Below are 24,884 nucleotides of genomic sequence, written 5' to 3'. Positions count from 1 at the left end.
ATTAACTGCCAAAGGAAACAAAAGCTTAAGTTAAAATCACTGCAGGCAGACAGGATTAACTCCACCGATGATTACACAAATGATCTGTTCAGCCCATATTTTTTAGCATTTCAGTACTTCCTAATCAGTTCTTGTATACATCCACTTGGCTCATCCCTTAACAGCATGTCCAAACTTTTTTTTTTTTTTTCCTTGTAAAATGATTGCATGACTAAGGTTTTGTTCACTTTATTGTTTGGAGAGTAAATGCTCTCCACACACACATTCATTATTTCATAAAACCCTAAGGACTGTGGTTACAATTTTTCCTTCTTTTCCCTCCCTCCCTAAAAAAATCAGTCACCCATCAGAAAATGGGAACAGTAACATTTGACGTAGCACAATACAAGTAGCGTAGCTAATAACTGAAAGAACAGATCTGCAAACACAGGTGACATCTGTTCAGTCCCAGGGCTTCCCAAGTGTTAGCAAACAGAGCTGGTCAATGAATGGAAAAAGCTGTTTGCAGCCATTCATGGAGCTTTATCATTGTTCCTGACAACTATTTGCCTTGAGTATATTGAGTATTAGCATGACTTTCTGCCATTTACAAGTGATTTTTTTTCAGATATATGCTACACTTCAGAGGTGAGAAACATCTGGATTTTGAAAATTCTTACCATCAGGTGTACAACTGTGACAAAAAGATTCAGACATACTGTTTAGTTGCAGAAAATCAACACAGCTGTATAAAAAATTGAAGGTATCAGTGAATGCTTTCCACTCATATAATTTCAGCACCCAGATGGCGGCAACAGAGTTATCTTGCAAAGCATAGCCAAAGACTATGCAATAGTATCGCTGTTGCCATTTTTGTTGGCATTCATCTGCCACAGGATGGAGACTAAGGGAACTATTCATACAGCAAAGTCCTGAAGGAGCTTTATAAGATCTTCAGGAACCAGTAGCAAAATGTACTATACCATGGTTGTCATAGCCTCCAGAGGCCATCTGTGCTGCCTATCTCAAAAATGCATAACTGTGGACATGACAGACTATATATGTCACATGTCTTTGCTCTCTGTGTCCAAAAGAGCACACATAAAAACCTGCCATTGGTTTTGACTCAGCAGATTCAGTGGATATTTGCCTTTAGTTACATTGCTTTTTTCTCTGTGACTTGCTTTTTGATAAATGATGTCATTGCACGTGTAAAGACCCTTTCCCCCTTCACAGTGTACGAAATAGATAATTCTAAAATAAAAAGTGAAACTACCATTGACTTAAAAGTATCGTTTATGTTACACGACAGTCTATTTGTTGTTTTCCTCATTTAACTCCTTCAGGAATATAGCCAATAAGTAAGTTATTTACCCAATTTTAATTAACATATGTTTTAAAATTAAACATAGTTTTGTCCTATAGAGAATGAAATATTTTTCTAAATTCAATGCCACTGTTTATTCACAGATAAAAATACAAGTTCATTCTGAATCTTGTTGTAGAGTGAGGGCCTAATTTGGTTTTGGTGACTTCTATGAGGTCTTCTGTTAGAAGATGACCCTACAGATCTCATATACACAAAACAAAAGGGTGCAGTCAAAGACAGCCAAGATTTCAAATTTAAAGCAAACCAAAACAAAACTGAAAGAAGATTTGGTAATGCTATGACCTATCCAAAGAACAGATGTGACCTCTTACCCCTCTCTGGAAATCATACCACTTTTTAACTTTAATTTGCTGGGCAATGAAGAGCATGGATTTCACCTCTGGTACAAAAAAAAAAATGTGTACCTTACATGCATACCCAAACAAAATAGGAACCAGAAAATCAGGCAAATAGTGACCTGCCTTTTGAATGAACAGCTCAATACAAGGAATTCTTTTCCTTAATACTCTAAGACTAATGACCAGGTTGCAGTAACGTGCAAAGAAAGAGGCTTTGTAGTCATCAAGCATTTGGCTTCCTAATTAAACCTTGCTTTCACTTTGAGAAACTACCTGGGTTCTGTATCTGCAAATGTGCTTCTAAAATATCTAAATAAAACAATATATTCAATATAAACCTATACACGTAAAGAAAATTTTATGGTTGTGATGTATTGGTCAGCCTATTTATTTAAGTAATCTTTCCAAAATTTAGGGCGGCTATAACAAGAAGCCTATTTTTTAATCAGGCTCTGAAAAATAATGATTATCTAAACGTCCAGTTCCTTCAATGACAACAGGATTAATCTGCAAATCACACTGGTTAATGACAATGCTTATAATTATATGCAAATATGGGCATTTCTAATCATAAGGTTAAAAACTTTACCTCCACCAAAGGACAGTCTACATGGGACAATGTAGCATTATATCCTTGTTGACAAATGGTAAATTTGAAGACACGTTGGGAATTTGCACACATTACCACCTTGTTCCAGTAGTCATAAAAAAGCACTGCCCTACCCTTAACGCAAGAAATTTTTAGTTTTTATTCTCAGCTGCTCTGCTGCTATCTACTGATAGCATTTTTGGGAAAATTTGATCCCTGCATGTAAAAAAACCCACTGTAATGTAGGAGGATTTTTGAAAGAAAAGTCTCTATACTGATAAAAAATGTAAAATTTTATTATTAATCTTACATTTTAAAAACCCCAACAATTATTGGAATGACTTCTAATACAAACAGACCAGAAATACTCTCTCAGTAAAATTGCAAAGTTATGCTTGGACACCTGAGTTTTTCTGTGAAGACACATTTTATCAATATTTTCATAGTACCATACATTGTTTCCTTGCCAAATGCTTTTTATTCTCCTCCAAGAGTCTGCCAAGCAAGCAACTTTTCATAAAACTGAAATAATTTTGCCAACAGGCTGTGTTTTGCTTTTTCTCACATTTACCTTAAGCCTCTAAAAGCATCCTGTTGTGTACCTACAGTATTTTGTCTACCCATTAAACACAAAAAAACCAACACAAAACCCCCACAGCAACAAACTACTTTTACCTGTAAATATTGCAGCAAAAAACATGTGTTTTATTATTTGATTCTGCTATGTTTTCTTTCTGTTAGAGTCGCATTTCACAGTAAAGTAGATGCTTGTTTCTTGTATCAAACACCTGAATTTGCATTTGATGTACAAGTATGTTTCATGCTGCAAAATCAACCACGCTGTAATGTTTGGTATACTTAAAACAGCACATAAAACATTTTACCAGTATGATGGTAAACACTTGCTTAATTAAGAGCCATGTACTGAATAAATTTCAGAAGCAGTTTCTCTTTGAGTAAGGATCAGCTGTAGAATAACCTACAGTTCCTCAAAATAACAGATATGCTGTTGCCTTTTTATACCCCTGTGTGCCCTCAGCACAACAGCACTGACACGGCAGCAAGTTTGGTTTGGTTTCTCAACTATATTACTGCAGCTGTTTGGAAATTGTTTGTGGTTTAATATAAATTTTTAAAATAGGTCTTTATTTCATTGCATGGAAATAGGAAAAATAATACCAAAACTCTATACTTTGGTGGCTCTTATTGGTGGTAAATGAAAGTATATGGCCTTGCGTACCTATCCAAATTGAAAGAACTGAAATCATGAGCTGTTTTTCAGTAGTTAGGATGGCAAAGGGCTCACATATACCTTAAGTCACCCAGTGAAGTCAATGGATGAGGCTTCCAAATGTGAGCTCCTCACCTTGTGCTCACACCTGGTTACTAAAATACAAATCTCAAATAGCTCCTTCCAGATAAAACACCAAGAAAGCCAGGATACTGCCTAAAAAACCTAACAAAGGACAATTTCCTGCAAGTTGGTAGACTTTTTATAAGTGCTGGAAGTATGGAATTCAAGGAAGAGCATTTCGAAATTACCCTTGCTTTTCTTAATACATAATCAGTTCTGCTGTTAACTTCAGAAGAGTTTGTGCCATTACTCATCCAGATTTCTAAATAAATTCTAAGATCTTATTCAAATAGTAAAGGAAAAAGCTCTGAAAAGCATGTCACATATTTAGAGAATTTGAGCTACTGATATAATTCTTATTAATCTGCTTTAATTTTATGTCTAGCACCGGGCAATAAATTATGTCCTGTTTCCCAGTTGTTCCCCTCAACATGATATTTGTCTGATTTTTTTCCTCAACTGGCCTATTCTGTAAAAGAAACTGTGAAGATCAAAAGGAGCAACTTCAAAACACTATCACAAATTCCAGCGTTACATCTTCCAGAAATGAACAAATTAGTGACAATAAATATTTTATGATGACCTTGGGCCATGTAACTAGCAATCCTGGGACATCTTAATCTATCTAAGTAGAAACTACCTGAGATTCCTAATTATTCTGATATCCAAAACCAGTTTTTACTTAAGGGGAAAAAAAAGGATGATCATGGAGAAACTTACAATAGGAGCAGCCGTAGACTTCAATTCTTAACCCAATTTGGCCCTCTCCATTCCAGTCCAAAGGAACTATCCGTATGTAGCGAGCAATAACTGGATGCTGTAAATCATGCCGGACCACGCTATCAGAGTTTGTATTTCCTGGAAATGCCTAAGGCAAAGAAGAAAAAAATTATTGTATTACATCTCTCTCATATGTTATAAAGGTTTGGTTCTGAAGGAAAACATTAAGTAGTGATGTCCTCTGAGTGTGTAGGTTGCACTGAAATTTGTTTTAATGTTTCTTTGATAGTGACCAAATGAATAGCTGATTTACAGAGATTCACCATGATATGAAAACAGTAGTATCTAGATCTCTTCATTCACAACAGATAATTGAAATTGGAACAATTGCTGCTAGGTGACAGAGCAATCCATTTTGAATCACTAATCTTTTGCTGAGTTATCAACTGTCCAACTATGTGGTTGTTCTGGGGAAGAAGATACACATCTTCTTTCAGTAAGATTAGACACACCAGTCATTTTTCTGTAAATATGAACACTGAAATAACTTGCTTCCTACAATAGACAGGGATCTCTTCAGTTTCTCCAGTTTCTAAGAATTTTTAGATGAATTACATGCTGGAAAGTGAATGTCCAGTTTCTTTCCTAATCATAGCTGTCACCCACAGCATAGCTTATTTTTGGTTAATGAAATTTTGGAAGTCAGGGAAAGATACAAGAGCTCTCAAGAGAGTTTTAAAAATCAACAAAGTAAATATTTAGAACTTGGTTTGTAGTTTTGTGCCTATTAGTAAAATATTTCACAGCATCAAGCTTAGAAGTAAACAATATCCATTAGTTAACGTTGTAGACTATTTTTCGGTCCTGTCAGTTTATGGACAATCCATTAATTCAATGATGACAGATGTTAAAGATTATGATTCAGTTATTCTCAAAATTTTTAAAGGAACTTTCACACCTCTTTATATGTAATTTTCAATAGAAATAAGTGTCTTGTAATGGTGAAGAGAGTAGTCATAAATGAACAGAGAAAATGTGACCCATTACTAGAGAGCCTATAAAAATAAATTTTTGTGCATCCTCATTAAAGAAAGATATTTTTGCCACAAAGAAAAAATATTCAGTAGTAGTATCTACACATTTGTCATCAGAATGAATATATATAAAATCCTATAATAAATTCTCATAGTGGAATGAAAAACAAAGAAACAAACAACTGGGCTGTAAGGAATAGTACTGCAAAATATAGTTATCAAAAATTTGAAAGGGATAAAATCTAAGTCAGCCCTTTGCTTGCAGTTACAGCAATACCTAATTACATGCCCAGATACTACTCATTCCGAAAGGATATCTTAGATGCATAATTATATTGTACAGTGTGCAGAAGATCTAGGTAGTTGTAAATGTAAGGAAGATCCACAGGATCCGTTCTTTGGCAGGTGCAAAAAATTATGACCTGTACTAATGGCATTCACCTCAGTTTTTCTATACTGCATCTATTGATGTACTAAATGATGCTGATGACACTCCTCACTTCATAGCTGAGCTTGTAAGATACATTAATTAATTTATGAAGCATTTACATATTCCAGTGGTAAATGTTCATAAGGAAATTAAAGAGTTTTGTCTTCTGAGCTGAATAAAAGACAATAAACAACAACGGAAAACATACACTGAATGAGGACAAAAAAATCCTGTTGAATAGCTGCCTATTCTCTTAGTCTTGTTCTAGGAGTCAGAACTTCACAGAAGGAATAAAGAATTTGATCCTTCAAAAATATATATTCTAGTGAGCATGCAAACTGACACTCTATATTTCACGAGCAATTTCCATTTGGTATGTCTTAATGTGATGTTTGGCATAATCTTATCAAAATTTACTGAGGGTTTTCCTGGTTGTTTTGTTTGGGGGGTTGGTTTGTTTGTTTAATTTGCTAGAAGTATTAGGGGTAAAGGAAGCTCAATATAGGAGGGCATGGTATTTTCTACATAATTTGATTAAATGATTGATCAAAAGCAATTCTAAAAATAGGAATGATTTTCTGTAGCTCTGCAAATTTTGTGCCCTGTTTTATGCTTTTCCAGCCGTCTGTCAGGAAGACTTAGAGCTGAAACCAGCAGGTGGTTGATATTTTGCAGGTTTCTATTGGCTGAATGCATAAATACAATTAATAGAGAATACGGCAGTCTGTCATTAGTTTCCCAGATTATTAAAATGTATTCCATTTAGTCTCCAGCAGAATAATATCTTTTAAATACAGCTTTCATTTAGATAAATGTGGTACAGTAATGCATGCTCTGTGGATAATGCAAACGTGAGGCCAAAATCCATCACTGCAAGGCTGAAAAATCAATTTACAGGAGCTTGTGAATTATGTACTATTGCTGTAAAATCTCCTTTTCTGACCGCGATTTGTACATGGACTCAGAAAGATAGGTTTTCATTTAAAATCAACTTCATATAATTTTTAAAGCTACATATCTGCTAAGGTTAACAAACAGTTTAATAAGATTTAAAAGAATAATGTAGACCCACACTGCTAATAGATTTTTTTTTAAACAGGGAGTGAATCTAAAAAAAAATATATATATTGCAGTAGGAAACCCTCTTACAAAACTGTTTTTCAGAAAAAGGTGAAAATACCAGCATCAATTAAACAAGCTTTTTTTTCAGTTTATTAATCTCATGAATTCACTTAAGTATTACTGCCAGATGTCTGCTTTTCGTGAGTAACATGTTTTTTCTTTAACCCAAACTGGGAAAATTGCCAAAATGGCTCATTTGTCTGTAAACCAGGTAGCACTGTCTCACTAGTCCAAATCCAAAATCATCTGTTCTACAACTCATTTCTTTTCTTGTAGTGGATACCAGCTTCTGTAAGCTGCTTTATGTTTCAGCTCAGATTGCAATAGGAAGATCAAAAGTTTTGAGAGTAACAACCACTTTTCTCAAAGGCAGTGCTCCACAGGACAGCAAAATAGTAAGAATGGAGAAAGGTAAGAAAATATGGTCCCAAATTCTTTTTAAACACTGCTTTTGAACATTAAACGGAGCTTTCAGAAGTACTCACTAAGAGTTTTGCGACTATCTTTTTTAAGAGTAAAATTTGCTCAGCTCCAAGTGGTTTTCAAAAGTTACCAGGGCAGGTTTATAGGACAGAAAATATATTTTAGTGGGCCGGCTAATTAAGTTTTAAAAAAGTAATCTTTTGGCACAGGAGCTTTCTTCAGCTGAAGTGGCAGCAAAAAGAAGCTGTACAATCTTTGAAACTCACTTTGGCTTTATCAGTGTTATTCAGTGACACTACTGTACATAAAGGCACAGTAGAGACGTTCAGTATCATTTTCGTTGCATACACAAAGAACCTGAGAGAAGTGATGGTAGGTTTTAGTGAAATTTGGAACAGAAGTTAAAATTCATATTTATTTTTTCCTGTATTTATCAGCAATGATGTTCTAATCAACAATAATAAAGGTTAAAGCTAAAATATAAATTTACAGCAGTATTGTAGTAAAGTTTAGTAGCAAAGTAACATGCAACTTAATAGTATTAATTAAGTAAAACTGACAAAAATGGATTTAGTTTGCTGTAAAAGGACATTTTTGCAATACCATTCAGTACTCAACTTTATGGATATAGGAAGTAGGTTAGAAAATCTTGGTTGGGGAAATGCTTTGATCACCTTTTACAAAAAAGGATTGGAAAAAAAATCTCTGCATTAAAATATCTCTGAAGACTAAATGAAAAGAAACATGAAGTGAACACAAGTGGAAGCTTTCATACTTCAACCGAAGTGGAAAAGAAAGAAAGAATGCTGGTCAGATACTCAATCAAATGAACAACATGGCATTTATAATTTTTCAAGTCTTAGTGAGACAGAGAAAAACCCCTGAACTTCACACCTAAAAAATTGTCACAATTATATACCAGAGAACCTAACCTTCTTAAGGGGAAAACTAATTCTTCACCTGACTTAATTCAGGTGAAGAGTACTCCAACCAAATTAATGATTTATTCAGAAACAAGTATTAACATTACTTAAATGTGTGCTTTCTCTAGGCTGATGTAAAAATAATGCAGTTCACGGAATAGTGGGATATTCCTTTTCCAGTTAAAAGAGGAAGAACTATTTTTTTATATCCATCTTTATTAAATAGTATTTTTTATTACTTTTAATTATATGCTTACTATAATACCTCTTGACAGTCATATTTGCTATTACATTTTAAGCAAAGGAAGGAATAATTTATGGGTCTGAATTTATGAAAAAAATCTAGGCTTCTGGCTTTATTTTGACACAATGATAGTGAAAACACTACAGGGTCTGTGCTAAGGTAGTATAGTTCTATAAACGGCTCTCATACTCAGAAATAGGATTTGCATGTAAAGCCACATTAATTAAGGTGCGGCACTATAACATATGGAAATATCCACAAACAGACGCTGTCTGTGGGAAACATAACTGGGTTTTCTTCGAGAATTCCAAGGTGAGTTAAACATGGAGTTGGCTAAACCTTGAATTTTTTATTTTATAGAAAATCCCCACAATTCCAAAACAAATACTTTTTTAAAACCTAGAAGGATTACAAACTGGAGAAGTTGACAGCTTTAGTTATGCCTGTCAGACCTCTGCCTGGACAGCAAAGAAAAGCTATGAAAGGTTTGTTATTCCCTGGAGTTCTCCAGACCCTACACCAGTGAGGAGAGGAGCAGGTCGGGCTGGGCGCTGGGAGCCCTAGGTCAGAGGTGCTGGGGGGGACCTTTGTCACTGCAGGGCAGCCCGGAGCCAGGGGCACTGGGAAAATTCACATCACTTACTGGTTCTGGACAAGCCAACTGAAAGCCATATCAGATCTCCGAGAAACTGAGATGTTTCAAAAGTGCAGTCATGTTATACCACATGAACGTTTTCCAAAAAAAGAACCTTTAACTTCATTAGAAAATTGAGTCAAGCTCTAATTACCTCATTGCTGATGAAATAATTCTCTGCTCAATACCTATGAAAATCCAGCCCAAATGTATGATGGAAACCGATACAGCAAGAACAAAAAAATTGGGTAAAGGAAAATGTTTTGAGATTAACTTCGGGGGGGGGGGGGGGGGGGGGGGGGGGGGAAGGGGGTAGAAAAAAAGAGGGGGTGGGGTAAAGTTGGTAAGAAAACTGGTTGCAGAAGGAAAGAAAAATATTAAACAGACAGAAAAAAACTGAATGGCTTTTAAGCCATTTAAGCAACAACTTCAGGTTTGGTCTGTTTTAGCTCAGTTTTGCCACATTCCCTTACTTTCATGCCCTGGTGCTGTATGGGTGCACCCTGTAGCAGAGGAGCTGGATTCTCTTTCTGACAGCTCCCAGGTGATGCTCCACAAGTAAGTTGCAAAAAACTTCTCAGTGGCACTTAGTTTAGTTTCCAGGGCACACAAAATGATTAGGTACTTTTAACTTAATCTTTCACTGTCTCAGTTGCACATATAGAATAGGGAGTAAAAATTCATTTGGTTTATAGGGTTGTAAAAATAAAATAATACTTATTAAGCACTTAGTCAAGTATTCACATGGGTGCCTAAATTAGAAATCTGAGCCTTTTGTGGTCAGTGAAGCAAAATGGGAGATAGGACTTAAATTAAAAACTTGTCACTCTTCACTGGCTAAACAGTAAAACATAAATTTTCCTGGGTACAATATAAATGTATTCTGAAAAATGGAGATTATAATCAACAACTTAGCTCCCAAAGTTTCCTAGTGACTGATTCACTAGGCAGAAGAAGAAGAAAAGCATAAGAAAGATTATATAAAAAAGAATACAGAAGAATACAAAACCCAGTGTGAAATGGTTATGGAGACAAGAAAAACTGCTTTTCTTACAAGTTGTGAGAATTTACTCATTAACAGACAAAAATTACTTTTGCTACATCTTCTATAGAACGAAAGTGAGACAGGAAGAATGTATTTCCAAACTAACTGCAATCATTACTGAAATAACAAGAGCAACAGCACTTTGATCACCAGCTGCTGGGCTGCAGAGCTCAACCCTAACCAAGCTCTCACCCAGAGAAGAGGGGTGAGCACAGAGGAACCCAGCATGCTCCTTGCTTCCTTTTCCTCTCTAGTATTGATGCACTTTTTACACACTTTGATGCTTTTTAATTAACTTTTAAGTCATTTTCAAAACAGTACTTATTCTTTGTACACCTTGTACAGTCTGGTCTCACAGCTTCTTGCATCTCTTCTACACCGCTGCACTACTCTACCAGGTTATTACTCATAGGAAACTTTGCAACCCAAGAAGTTAGAGCTGTTACTAGCGAGTGTACTGAGACACAGGTACAAACTCAGCAGTGTTATTCTGCACCACCTGCAATTAGTGCATTGGATTATAAGACCTTGCATCCTCCTTCAGAAGAGGTACAAAGGTAAAGCCTATTTTAAATAGCACTTAGAATCTTCTATATTCAGTAAGTAGATAGTAACTAAATAAAGGAAGCTTTTGATTGGAGATATATATATATATATAAGAAAGATTTACTATACATTAATATAAACCTTTTCTGCTCATGATAGAAAACCTTCAATTTATAACTACAAAACAAAATGACCATACTTGCTGTTTTCATATTTATTCCTTTCAAGCGGTGGAGAAAATCTAGATGGTAAATTTTAAAGATAAACTTCTCTCAGTTATGAGTAGTTTTCATTCATATGTGAAATCACGTAAGTGTCCAAAGACTACTTCTCAGGTCATTGCAATTCTGCATAGACTATCAGTGTGCAAGAAACAACCCTGAACCAAAAGACGTGCAATATATGAAATGGTTCATTACAGGAATACAATTGTAAATCAAGATATGGGGAATAAGTCTGGTTATTGTGTATTAATTGCTTCAAGTTTGAAGTTAACTTTGTATACTGAATTAACAACAAACAGACTCTAAAGACAAAATTAAATAATCAGGTGTTTTTCCAGTATACTTTCAGTATCTGTTTAACGCTGGGATTACAGTAAATTGCAAATAACATTTGTAATTATCCACAATTCAAATGAACTTCCCAATAATGGGAAGTAAGACTGAATAACAAGCAAATAATAAGCTTTCTTTAAACACTTCTTCAGCTAACCTTAAAACATATTAAAACAGTATAAAATGCATTTTAAATTACAGAAACTTGAAAAAGTTTCTTTTTGTTTTGGTTTTTGTATAATTCCAAGTTGTAATGTTTATAAAAGGAACAAAAACCACGTATAATATTAAGTCAAGATTTAACAATGTCTAGAGAAAAAATAAAATTAGTCCTACTGCTATCTAACACTAATACATATGTCAGTTTCTTGCTGTAGTTGCAGTACTGTCTGACCATGTCGAGAGGAAAGAAAATTAAAAAAATAAACTCTTAACAAAATACTTTTCATGCACAGGAAATCTCTAGCCATTTTCCTTTATTTTTTTCCTATTTGCCCTAGGGAAAGCTCATAATCTGAAAATAACTTCCTTAAATCAAGGATCACAGGTTTAGAACGTTTTGCTCTGTTGGTCAGGATATGAGCAAAAAAATCTAACCCAAATATAGATATGGGAAACATCAATGAAAAGCATATGGATCCTTTCTAAAACTAAGTCCAAGGCTAAAGGGGCTCCAAATGCAGAGTGACATAAGAAAAATTGCAAGTAAACTCAAAATTCCTATCTCAGGAAAAATACCTGTAGTTGGATGGTTTATTATAGTTCTTTCAAACTGATAAAAGGAGTATAACTAAGAAATTCTCAAAGGCAGAATTATAATATGTGACAATCTTCAAGCATGCCCGCCTGTCCTCAACTTGCATCTAAAAGCTGATTGCCTTTCCAGGGAAATAAGGACAGTTTTAACCACTTGGTCTTTTGAAATTATTAAAAAAAACCCACAAGGATATATTATAAAGGAATGTGCAAAGAAATATCTGAACTGTTACAAGTTACCTCTTTCTTCAGGGATTTCTTTCAGTTAAGTTCTTAGACATCTTTTCTCTTCTCCCCGCACCGCCCCACCCCCCCCACCCCCCCCCCGCTAAGATGAAAATGACAGAAGGGTGTTGGAAGGGCTACAGAATATTTGTGTCTCTGCTTAAGTCCGTTCAGACAATGTGAAATGGCAACTCAGTCTTCATGCCAAAAGTGCCTGATGTCCATATCAGCAAATTAAAGTAAGAAGCAATCTCTGTCTGGAAACCCTGGGAATTTATTAAACTCAACTTTTAACAAAAGAGACAACAATAAAATAAGACATACTGTAGGCACTATTTTTGTTCTAAAGTGAATAATCTGATTTCATCCCATTACCTCTTTGCTAGCTGTATTCTTTCAGAAGTTACATTTCTCCCTTTAGCGGAGATAATGCACCTCTGTAATTTCCCTATAAAGTTGTTCTGTTCAGGTTCAAATCAAGTACTATCCTGAAAGTTACAGTATTGCTATCTTCTAGGTCAAATGTCCTCACATAGCATCTGAAATAGGAGAATTTCCATATATCACCCCCCATCCTTGTTTAATAATCAGCAATGGTGAATTATTTTGAAAACAATAACTGGAAGAGGGAAGGATTTTAAAATTTGGATCACCTGTCTTTTCTTTTCCTTACAATTCATAAAATGAATAGTAAACTGATTTAATGGCTTAATTTCCTTGCAACAGAAACTTCCTAAATTTAATTTTAAGCTGTGCTATAAATCTTAGCGGATTGAACATTTCGAGTCAATTGATCACTAGTTGTGTGCAAGTAATTTTTTTTCCTCACACAGCATGGGCAATTTTACCTGACTCAAGTATTTCTGCTATATTTATTTTTGGCAGCCAGGTTGCATGCTTCCCTTACCAAGAAGGCAGTGACATTTTGAGTTCAGTGTGACTTCATCGCTTCTCTTGAGCCTGTCACTGAGCAGGGCTGAGGGCCTCTAGAGCAACCGAAGGAAAGGAAGAGTTGGAGGTCAATAGAGCAACACCTGTGCCATTAGTAGCCTCGTGCGTTTTACTACTCGTGTAGAAGCAGAAGGTGGAGATTCTGGCATACAAAGATCTTTATTACTGAGCCCCAATATTTGTTCTACAACTCACCTGTGACAAGGATTTGCAGCAGCACAGAAAAGGTGGAGTGCAGTTCTGTTCCTACGCAAAGGGCCAAGTCAGCGAGAAGTTGGTAGACGATCCACAATTAACCTTCTCGCATATCCTTTTCTCCAAAGCTATGTCACAGAGACACTGCTGTTTCTCAGTAACAGCAGGTGTTCTTACCATCACCAGCTTTTGCAGTGAAGGCACCACAATCTTGTTGCTATTTATTACCCTGGTATATCCATTTCTCTACAACCTATACGAGAGAAACCAAGAATACTCTTTGGGGTTATTTTTAGGAGGGAGGAGTAGAAAAACAGAGGAGCCAGGATCTCCCTATCTTTCACTTTCCCTGCCTTCTAGACTAATTTAGTTACTCCCTGAGACTATTTTGAAAACATGCTTGCATGTGATCAGAATGAATTTGGAGTTCGTCAGAAGGAAGAGGCTATCACACCGTTCCTCTGTTTCTCTATAGGATTGCAGGAAGCGCCTTCAGGAAACATCTCTACAGTCACTTGATAGAGCTCTGTAAATACTTGTAATACTACGAGCACAGCACCCAGGAAGGATTGTTGGCAGTTGTGCTTTGTTGCTTAAACACTGTGTGAACTTAGTCTAACAGCCCAATGCCTCTGAAACTGGATCTGTCTGTAAAACAGAGATAATACTCTCAGAAGTGTTTGCTGAGAATTAATTAACTAATATTTATGCACTGATCCTTTAAAACCAAAACCAATCTATGCACTGTTTTTACATCCCTGCTTGTGTAAAAAACCAGAAATGACAGAGACTCACTGACTTTTGTGGCCAGAAGGGAGTGTTATGATAATCCAGCCTGGAGTTCAGTAGACACAGTGCACCTACTCCCGTGTAACAGTTCAAGTGATGAGTTCTCAGCCTGGGCTATAGGGCAAAATTTATAAGGTTTTTCAGTCTTGAATTCAAAACTGAAAGTGATGTAAAAATCAAATTTGCCAAACCCCTTTAGAAGCTCTTCTAATGGTTACTTTATTCAGTGTTAATATTATGCATTATTTCTACTTGGGCTTTGGTTTGTTCATTAATCACTGGATCTCGCTACGTCTTTTGTTCTGTATCAAAGATGGTTCACTACCATGGATAACTTGTCCTTTGCAAGAACCTGGAAATCTAGGATGAGAAAACACTGGCTAGACTTCCATAACGTCTAAATAATCAGATAATGAAGCAACATCGATAATTTGCCTTGAACAGTTTGCAAAATGACAACATGATCTGGCTTGTAAAATCTGTACAGGCTTTCTTTTAGAGACACTAGCTACACACACACCCCCAGACCCTCCGATGAATGTGTAAAATCAGGCTAGAATAGCAGCATGGTTTTCCATCCATTTTTTGTGGAATTCATTCTCTTCCTATGTTGCTATGTCACTATCTTAAATATCAGGGTTCAACCCCTTCCTAAATAGGATCACCAAAAGGTTTCCAGTTATCACTCACATTATGCGTTATTATCTAGCTGGGATTGCTGTATTGTACTGTCACAGAAAGCTTTCAGGCAGTCTCCACTGTGCTTCACACAAACTCAGCTATGACTTAACTCAAAGATACAAGAAATATGATAACACAATAGCTCATACGTCCATTTAAAAATTGTCATTCCTCTTTTTGTAAAACGACATCAGTTTTGATAATCTCTGTGCAATCCAAACTGATTGCTTAGAATAACTCCAGTACAAATGATAAATAGCTGTCGTATTAATATATCAGAGGCCATGATGAATACCTAGTTTTTACAAAGAATATCACAAAAGTTCAATCGATCTTTGAATAATGATGTGGGTTTTTTTCAAAGAGCCCTATTCACACTCATATATATACACACTAGAATTGTTTTGCCTTGTTACTCTAAGCTTGCTTAGGGAAGAATAAAAAGAATAGGCAGAACAGGGAGCAAAGCAAGGTGGAAAGACAGCAGGAGTGATAGATCCTTGTTTTCAGCATCTTTTCATAAATTCTCTTGGGAAGCCAACTGAGTTTCATTGAAGGGAATGAATCAATGGTCGTTCATAAAAAGAAAATCAATTAGAAAGTCATTACCTGAAAATTAGCAATCAAAAAACAAAATTCCATTTTAAAGCCAATTAGACTATATGTCATTATGAAGTTGAATTGCACTTGCATTGATGTATGCAAAGTGATGAACATCCTCCATCCCTAAGAGACAAAGAGAGTGAAAAATTAAAGAACATGTTTATAGACACTATTGAATTTATTTTTTGCAAGCTATCTTGAGCAGCAGATGACTACACTCGGCTTTATAACAGCTTTACATTGTTTTTCTCAAGTACTAATGTTCTTAGTAAAACTACAGCAGTTAAGGAAACCTTGCTTTTGCTCGCTGTCATAACAACACACAGGAAAACAACTGCTACTGTAAGAGCCAGGGAGAGGGCTGAAGGCAGGTAAGTAGCCTCTTTCTCCCAGTAGCTTCCTATAGTGCTGGTGCAATTTATGTTTTGTGCCATGCTGGAAAGGCGAGTAGCACTGAATGTTGAGAAGGAGGGGCAGACAGTATCGCATAGAAGAGCTAAAATGTCCCGCTGGGCTGCAGCTGGACAGTAACCCCATCTTGTCTTCCTATCTACAGTGACCTGGCTAATCCACCGTGACCCATCGTGCCTGGGCCTGCAGTATAGAAAGAATGGTCTATCCCTCCCTCCCAGGTCTGGTCTGAGTAACAGGACCCAGCAGAAATCTCCCCTTGAAAGTGGGATGCTGCAGTTTGCAATGCTAAAGTGGTGTTCTAGTGAGTACATCTCACCACATCATGTCTTTGCAAGGGAGGGGGAGCTGCCCCTGCACTGACCATGAGAGACTTATTCTTAAACACAAAAGACGTAGCTAGAAGAAACAAGACCCAGAAGTATAAATTCATTACAGAACATTAAGCACACCTTAATCACATACTTAACATCATGCACATCCTTAAGTAGAATTAGGTTAAATTGCTAAAATGTAAGTGCCATCTTGAAATGAAATGCTTTCCTGAGCTGGGGTAAAAAGGTTCAAATTCAAGAGGTTAATTTCAGTGCTAAACTGAAGTGCCTAGTGACAGACATGCTAGAAAAACCAAGACAGCCCCATCAAACCAGCAGACGTGATGCTGCGCACAGGAGGTCTGAGATTAGCCAGCAGCTCACAGCCAGGCAGAATGCCTGAGTGTCTCAGCTGGGGCTGGGTACCCAAATTCTGGAAACGGAATTGCACTCTACATGCCTAGAGCACATCTGTCTGTGTATGAGATTAATCCTGCCCTAGGGCGATCTGATTATCTTCTGTAGCATTATAAATTTACTGCAGAGAAGAACTACAGATAAAGGTCCACCCAAGCGTTCTGGTAACAGTTACTTGCACATTAGAGCCACATATTCTATGCTGTAGGAATGTATAGTGTAGAATATTCATATACAAGTTGATATATATTTTTTCAGTTATATTGATTAGTATTTTTCCCTTTGGGTTCAGCAATGGTGGATGCTTGGCACCAAAAATAACCAAATCCTATCAATTTACACTTACGCTGGGGTCCAAATCCTATCAGATTACATTATTGCTGTTGACCCAGCATGGGTCAACAAATTCATCTCCATGTTTAGATTTAATAATTGAGTCAAAATAATGTGCCTCAAGACAATTGGCATTCCATCCACAATTCCAAAAATCTAGCACAAAGGCCATCATTTTAAAGTGTTAAGCTGGATCTGTGGAGTGGTACTGCAAACAGAAAAATGAAAAAGTTACATGTCAGAAATGAATACAAATAATGGAGAATGAGATTGACTGATTTTTAAACTTATTTAATTTTATTTTACAGACCATTACTGGAGTTTTATATTTATGAATCCAAGAAGGACCACACACGAGGCTCTTATGTTCCCTCATTTAATCCATAGCTAACAAAATCTGTTTTTAAAATACAGTGCATCTTTATACTACCTCTGCATACAGGATAAAAGATGGTTATTAAATAAAAATATACTTAAGCTAGGTGTCAGTGCAAGATAGCGTATAAATGACCAATAGTAAAGAATACATATGAAAAGTTTCTAAATGTTCTTTTATATTTTTATAACTGTAACTCAGGTTCTTCAGCTCTACTTCCACACAACCCCAGCATGCCTCAGCAGAATACTTGGCCATCCAAGTGACTGCCTGTGTTTAGGAAGGTGGTTTGGTCACTTGTGAGATGTGCTCCTAAAAGGAAGGGGTTTAGAACTTTTCTCAGCACGAACACTGAGTACCTTATCTTTGGCTCCAGCGGGTCAATCATTAAGTCAGCTCTGCTTTCTTTCCACATCATCTGTAAATTAGAATGCTAAGGGCTGACTCACCACATAGTTGTGGTACAGGAAAAAGAACTACAACAGTAAATGATGAGAATATAGAAGAAGTTGGGTCTAATCACAGCTATGCCATGCGGTATTCCTGAAAGTAACATCAAATCCATAGAGCTATGCTGGAAAATTGCTGTGTGGAGCTGTAACTATGCACTTGCCTTTGACAACTACATCTTGACATAATGTTTGAAATATCTGAGCAAGTGACCTGACCCAATCCAGGCCCAAGTGAGATGCTGCACTTCTATTCAGTTCATGAATTCAGACATCTGCAAGTTATACACTATTGATATTTCTGCCTAAATAATGAATTTAAATTAAACATCTTCTTAGACTGTAAGGGTACTGATGCATCTTAAGAGTTCATAAAAGTCATAAATAAAGTTTTGTGGAAAGCGCCAAAAAGTAAGTACTGTAATGATAGTATTAAGCTCTCAAGTGCTAAAAACTAAGGGAAAAGAACAAAGTGGAGAAGGGAAGAGGAAAGAACAATGAAAAAAGTTGTTATTTAAAATTATAGACCCAGCAAATACATCCACATTTCTGACAACTTCTGCTGACAAAGGCCTGGACACAGCAGAAATCAGGAAATTAGTAGATGCCTTGGGTAGTTCCTGGGTCCAAACAAGTCTCCAGTTTATTACAAGCTGATTTCATGTTTCAGAAACACCAGAAAATTTCAGTACTGCCTGTTCAATGGGATAAGACACTCTTGGAATGCACAGTAGTGTTTCTTGTCAGTGAAGCCTTGCATATGGCAGGTGTCCCTGCCCATGGCAGGGGGTTTGGAACTAGAGGATCTCTAAAGTCCCTTCCAACCCAACCCATTCCATGATTCTATGTACCATCCAGATTTTTAAGTTTGTATAGTAAAAAAAATAGCATATTTTTACAAATTCCATTACTACAATTATTAGACAGGCTTGAGTTTTTAAAAAGAAAAATAAAATATTGCATTTTTGTGTGAATTTTTGAAAGGAATTCACAAGTACTTTCCTCTACAGAAACTGCCCTAACCATAATGAAAATTTCTTCTTTTAGTGAAAATCTGAACAATCCTATAATCTTTGCTTATGGCTCAGTAAAGGCCAAGTTATCCTCTCCTTAAGCAGCATGGCTGATCATATCTTATTGGAAGACAGAAAAGTTTAGGTACAGAGGATGTGTCATGGTCTGCACACATGATGAAATATTGTCTATTTTTGCATAGATCCTCCCTAAGTACAAGCTCTTATTGACTTACATTCTGAATCAAAGGGATGATCAGCAAATAAAGTTTCAGGAAGAAAAAGAGTGAATATTACTTGTGGATTAGGCAAAAAGTATTATACAGAAAGATCCTTTTGCTACATGGCAGAAATGAAGAGACAATACAAAAAGAGGAGTAGAAATACTATGCTGTGATAATTGGGTAGAGATAAAGATGCTTGCAAAATGCATACTCAGGTTTTGATTTTTTTGACCTAAGGTAGACAAGGTAGAAAAAATTGGGTGCAAGTGCAAAAGCAAATAAGTTAGTAGAAAAGAATGGTTCAGAATGGAAATGATGCACCAGAAACACATCCATAAGACACAATGACAGAGATGTCTAAGAAAACAAGATAATGCTTACCCAAAACAGACTGAAGACACATGAAATGGTATGTCCTTCTGCCAAGATTGATGATTCTATCAGATTAGGACAATATGGAGTGGGGAACCAAGGGATGAGGAAAGACAAGAAGACAAGGATACGCAAACAACTTACATTATTTACAAAGTCTAAGAAAGACAATAACTATCCAGAAAACCACAGACTTTTAGCATAAACTTATTTAACACTAAATATGTTTTGAAGCTAAGAACAAAGAAAGATGCATAAATCTGTGGGAAACAATGAAATCCATTGAAGGCAGAGTTAAGCTAACCCATCTGATCTCTTTTCTGCAAGAAAAGTTTTTGCGTATGTTTGGTGTTGTTTTGGATTTTTTTTTATCACAGAGATGGCATATAAGTGATTTCAAGGTACTGTTTGCTATTCACTCATGGGAGATTAGTAATTGAGATGTGGAAGATGGCAAGTAGTGCAAGATCTGGAAAGGAGCCAAGAGAACGTGACAAGGAAACTAGGAGAAGAGAGTTTATCAGTTGAGTTTCTCAAGAATCATTCTTGGGTTCTGTATTATTTCATTTATGAATTGGACAGAAGAGTCGAGGCATGACGAACGCATAAATGACATGAAGTTTGAAGTTTCTACCAAGACCAAGGGAAAATTAAGACTTGAGCAACAATGTGGTAAAAATTAAGAGACAGGTAAGTAGTGTGAAGCCAAAGAACCTCACCTAGGAAGCAAATGAAAATCTCTTCTACTGTTTATGGCAAATGTGTGTAATAAGTGAGCTGCATCGACTGCATTATCAGATGTTAAAAAAACCCAAAACAAACCCACGTAATAAATCTTTCTTCAAACATGTCACAAGAATACAGCCTGCCAGACATTTTGTAAGACCAGCAGATAAATAGACAAAATACAAAAGGAAAGCCATGGCAGAAAAGTTAAATGTATTCTAAGCATTCTGTGGATTAAAATGGGGTGTTCTTTGCATTACTGTGGACTAAACTGGGATGATCTCCCTCATGCATCTCTTCTTTCTAAGGGATTTTGTGAAGGATTTGGTTTGAAGCAGTTTTGGAACAAATAGACAAAATAAAAAGTAACAAATCACAAAGGTCAGACAGTACCCACTTGGACTCTGAAGCAAGTCGAAGATGAAATAGCTGAATTATTAACAATGGTGAATAACTTCTCACATAAAACTGCTCTGTTGCCTAACCATAGGAGGGTGACAATTTTACAAAAATCCTCCTCCAGAGCATCAGGGAATTACAGACCAGTAAGCTTGTCATCTATGTCAGGCAAATTCTTATATACTAGAATAAAGAACAGAATTACTGCAGACACCTGAGCAATTCTGATCTGCTTGAGAAGAGTCAGCTTGGCTTTTTTTAAAAAAAAATCCTTCATTACAAATCCACTGAAATTCATTCAAAGAGCAAATATGCATATGGATAAAGGCAATCTGGGTAATGTAATCAATTAAGCTTTCAAAAAGGATGTTGGAAATATCCCTCACAAAAGGCTTTTAAGGTAGCTAAGCAGTTATAGCATAAGAAGGAGAGTCCTTACATGGTAAAATAACTGTTTAAAAGATAAACTGTAGACAATGTTGTGTTCCAACACTGGAAGTCTCCAGTGGAGTTGTGCTGACCCGTGTAGTGTGCAGTATACTCACAAACTATATAGGAAAGAGAGTAAGCAGAGAGATAAGAAAGTTTGCTGATGGTGCTAAATTATTTAGAGTGAGCGGTAAGGGTGAGAGAGCACTGTGAAGAACTGCAGCAGAATATGTTTTATGAGCCTGAATGACTGGGATTAAGTGTAGATAAATGTAAAGTGCCACATCTGGAAAAGACTATCCTAATTTCATATTAAAATGATGAGCTCTGAGCTAACCATTACTATTCAGAAGAGAGATCTTAGGTTTGTAGTAGGAAGTTCCATGAAACAGTCAGTTTAATGCTCAGTAGCAGTGAAAAAGTAAATGAAATGCCAGTACAGGATTACAGAAAATACAGTTATGCCACTGTAAACCACGGTTCATCTACAGTTTGAACATAATGTAAAGTTCTAGTCCCCTCGTCTCAAAAAGGATATACAAGAAGGGATTACACTTCTGCATGAGGAACAATTGAATAATCTGTGAGTCTTCAATCTGGAAAATAAATTAATTCATTGGAATATGAAGAAGGTTTACAAAATCACAAGGGACGTTTCACACTCTCTTCCTGGGTAAAGACATGCCAGACATCAAATGAATCATGGTTCAAAACAATCAAATAGAGATGAAATTCAGCAAAGGGGAAGCGCCCTGTAAAACTTAGTACCACAAAAATTGTGGATGTTAATGTCCTGTGTGAGATTAAGAACAGAAGCTGCAAAAGCACATAGGAAAGAATCCACTGAGGATTACTAAATGCACAATACTACATAGTGACTCAAGAAGTGTTTGAGCTGAAACTGATTAGAAGATAGAACTGTTTTACATGGAAGCAATGTGCATTTTCCCTCATTTTTTTTCACCTGATTAATTATGGCCATGCTTGAATTGGTCTGTTCTATGAAGTACAGGCACGTGTTATTGAGTACCTGCTAGACTGCAAAAGGAAAGACAAATTTTACCTCGATATAGTTCAACTTGATACATTTCAAACTTTTTTTTTTTTTTTCTTCTGACAGCAATAAGTAAATATAAATGCCACTATATGAGGCACTGGAAAACCCTCTTCGTTCTATGAGTAGTTTATTTTTATAGCCCTAAGACATGAAAACGGTACCCAGAAAAAATGCTCAGATGAAGCAGGGAGACAGAAAATCTGTCTTGCCTGAGAAGCACAAACATGTTTGGTACACATCACACACAGACAGGAGAAAAAAACCTTATGACTACTCTTTAAAAAAATATAAATTAAAGGAAATGTTATTGAGACAAAAGGAAAAATGTGATAAACCTTTCAACAGTTATCAATTGTCCATTACTATAAGTAGGATAGAATTTGGAAAAAGGTTTCTGACCAAAAGCAGCAGTGAAATTCTAACATAAATTTCAAATAAATCTAGCAAGGCTAAGAAATCTAACTCAGAGAGGCAGAGTCCTTGTTTGTGTAAGGACTTGTAGAACGCAATTGCTAGCAACAGCACACAAGTGGATATTATCACCAAAGAGGTCTCTTTCCTACACTCATATGATTTTTGTAACTGAAAAATAAATTTTAGAATATTTTATAATCTCACTTTGGACAGATTCAGTAAGTTTTATGATTGGATTGTCTCAGAATGCTTCAACAAACTAGAAAATGTATTTCTGTCAGACTGCTAGCTGTAGCTTCGATCACAGTTACAGAAAACTAAACAGAACAGTTGTCAAATACCAGGTCGCTTGATGTTTAATTCATGTGCAAACACCTACTCCGGCAGTTTTCAACATTTGATGCACTAGAACCTGTTTCCCAGAAGTGGTGTCTATTCAGAAAGTGAGAAAAACAGTGTCAACCTGTTGCCTGAAAATGAGTTTGTTTTCCTAGCATAAAAATTCTGATATGCTAGAAGCGATAAATATACTTTTATTGTGATTAATATGAAGTCATTTAAACAAATATTTAAGTTTCTTCTTCTTTAAATCTAAGAAAAAATGTATTATCTTCAAAACAATATTAACTACAACCCATTTTTCTGGAATTAGGAGCATTTCACCTACGGTCCATAAACCAGTCCAAGCACATCAAAACAGAGTAATTTCCCACTATCCTTCTGAAGAATTCCCCATATTCAAAATATCCATGTGTACATCAATGACAGATTATTATTATTATGATTATTATTATTATTAGTAGTAGTAGTAGTAGCAGCAGCAGCAGCATCCGCCACTGCAGCCACCACCACTGTCCTTTTTCCTTACTGAGACACTGAGATTTGCCTATGGACACAGTTTTGGTCACAAAAAAAACACTTGTCGGTTTCGGCTAAGGATGAACACTGCTGTCGCCCTAAGCAGACATGTGGAAATCTAAGAGAATAATCTGGAGGGATGTTTTCACTACTATATATTACAAGATACCTGGAGATAAAAGGACCACACTAGGTAGAATTCCCTTGCTCTAAAAATTCATGGACCTCACAGAGAGCAGCCTGAAATAAAGCAGAAGGGTGGATAAACAAGAAAAGGCAAAAATTTGTAAAGAACAAGAAGTTTAAACCTAATAGAAGAAACCAGAAAGGCGGTTCAATGTGGAATCTAGGGTTTCTTCATCACCAGGTTTGGGAAGTGATCTTTGTAGTCATATCAGAGGTGAATCAGAGTGGATACTGTGTGTCAGAGAGATCAGATGAGGGAAGCTGATTTCTGTAATCACAATGGAAAATTATATATATATGTGTGTGTGTGTATGCATGTATGTGTATGTAAATGTATACTAACCACTAGGGTCCAGGATCAGCTCAGACACATTCTGTTCCCAGAGGATCATTCCCTTCTTTTCACACCCTGACACCAGAACACGAATCTGGGAAGGGACTTCTACAGGCAAAGAGATTAATGAAAAGGCTCTTGAGAAAAAGGAAAAGGAGGGTGCAGTTACTTGGAAGCAAAGAGAGGTCGCTGCTGAAGTAAAGCATATGGCAGAAGGAAAAGGAAGGTAAAAGGAGTTGCCTCAGGGAATTATTAACAGCAAGGTTGTGGTCACTGGGGTGATATCCGCAGGTAAGGAGGAAGGAAAAACCAAGAGTGAGCAGAAAAGCTGTCCAGCAAGGGTGAATACAGGAATGAGAAAACTGCTGTGCTATCAATGGCCATAAGCAGGCATAAGCAGAAACAAATCCCTTAATGTATATGAATGGAAGCTGTGTGGACATGGGTAAGAATTAACATTTTCAGTTAAAAGAAAGAGCAATGGGAAAGGCACTTCTATTGTTTAGTTGGAACACAATTCTAAAGTTGGGATTTGGAAGCCTTTCATACACACACACTACTTAAAATTTTTATAAGCCTTAGACTATAAGAGAAAACGTTGTACAGAATTGTACATTCCTATGCTCTTAATTTTCATATTATTTTCGTATTCAAAATTTTGCTTCCTCTCACAGATCCGCTTTTTAGAAAGGTTAAGATATTCCAAAATGCAATTTCTACTCTACATCCAGCTGACATTTTCTTGACAGTGACAGGTTTTTTTATACAAACCTGGAAGAGTAGATGGTACTTGGTTTTTCAGTTTTGCAGTTGTATTTCTAGTTCCCAGGTGTATTTCCAGTTCCAGACTACACTGTGCATTACAAGGTACTTCAATATGAGAGTGGGCAACAGTCAGTAGGTTTACAAGGGGAAAGAAAACCATTTTCTCCTTAGATATTTAGGCTTTTTTCAAGGACAGCTTTCACACTTGAACAAGTTTCAAAACCACTCCAGGCAGTATGATATGAAGTAATTTTAACATGTTTCAGTACATTAGGTTTA

General features: G+C 36.3%; 1 protein-coding gene across 2 annotated transcripts in view; it reads right to left on the bottom strand.

Moving 5' to 3' along the window:
- CNTNAP2 (contactin associated protein 2) overlaps window positions 1-24,884 on the bottom strand; it is a 1,157,745-nt gene that overhangs the window by 664,245 nt on the left and 468,616 nt on the right. For both annotated transcript variants that reach the window (XM_037385402.1, XM_037385403.1), the window contains one exon: window positions 4,371-4,518. In XM_037385402.1, coding sequence (XP_037241299.1) covers window positions 4,371-4,518 — 148 coding nt within the window. The remainder of the gene's footprint in view (window positions 1-4,370; window positions 4,519-24,884) is intronic.

The sequence above is a fragment of the Falco rusticolus genome, chromosome 4 (genome assembly GCF_015220075.1).
Source record: "Falco rusticolus isolate bFalRus1 chromosome 4, bFalRus1.pri, whole genome shotgun sequence".
NCBI classification, from domain to species: domain Eukaryota; kingdom Metazoa; phylum Chordata; class Aves; order Falconiformes; family Falconidae; genus Falco; species Falco rusticolus.
This window is presented reverse-complemented; position numbering and strand designations above follow the sequence as displayed.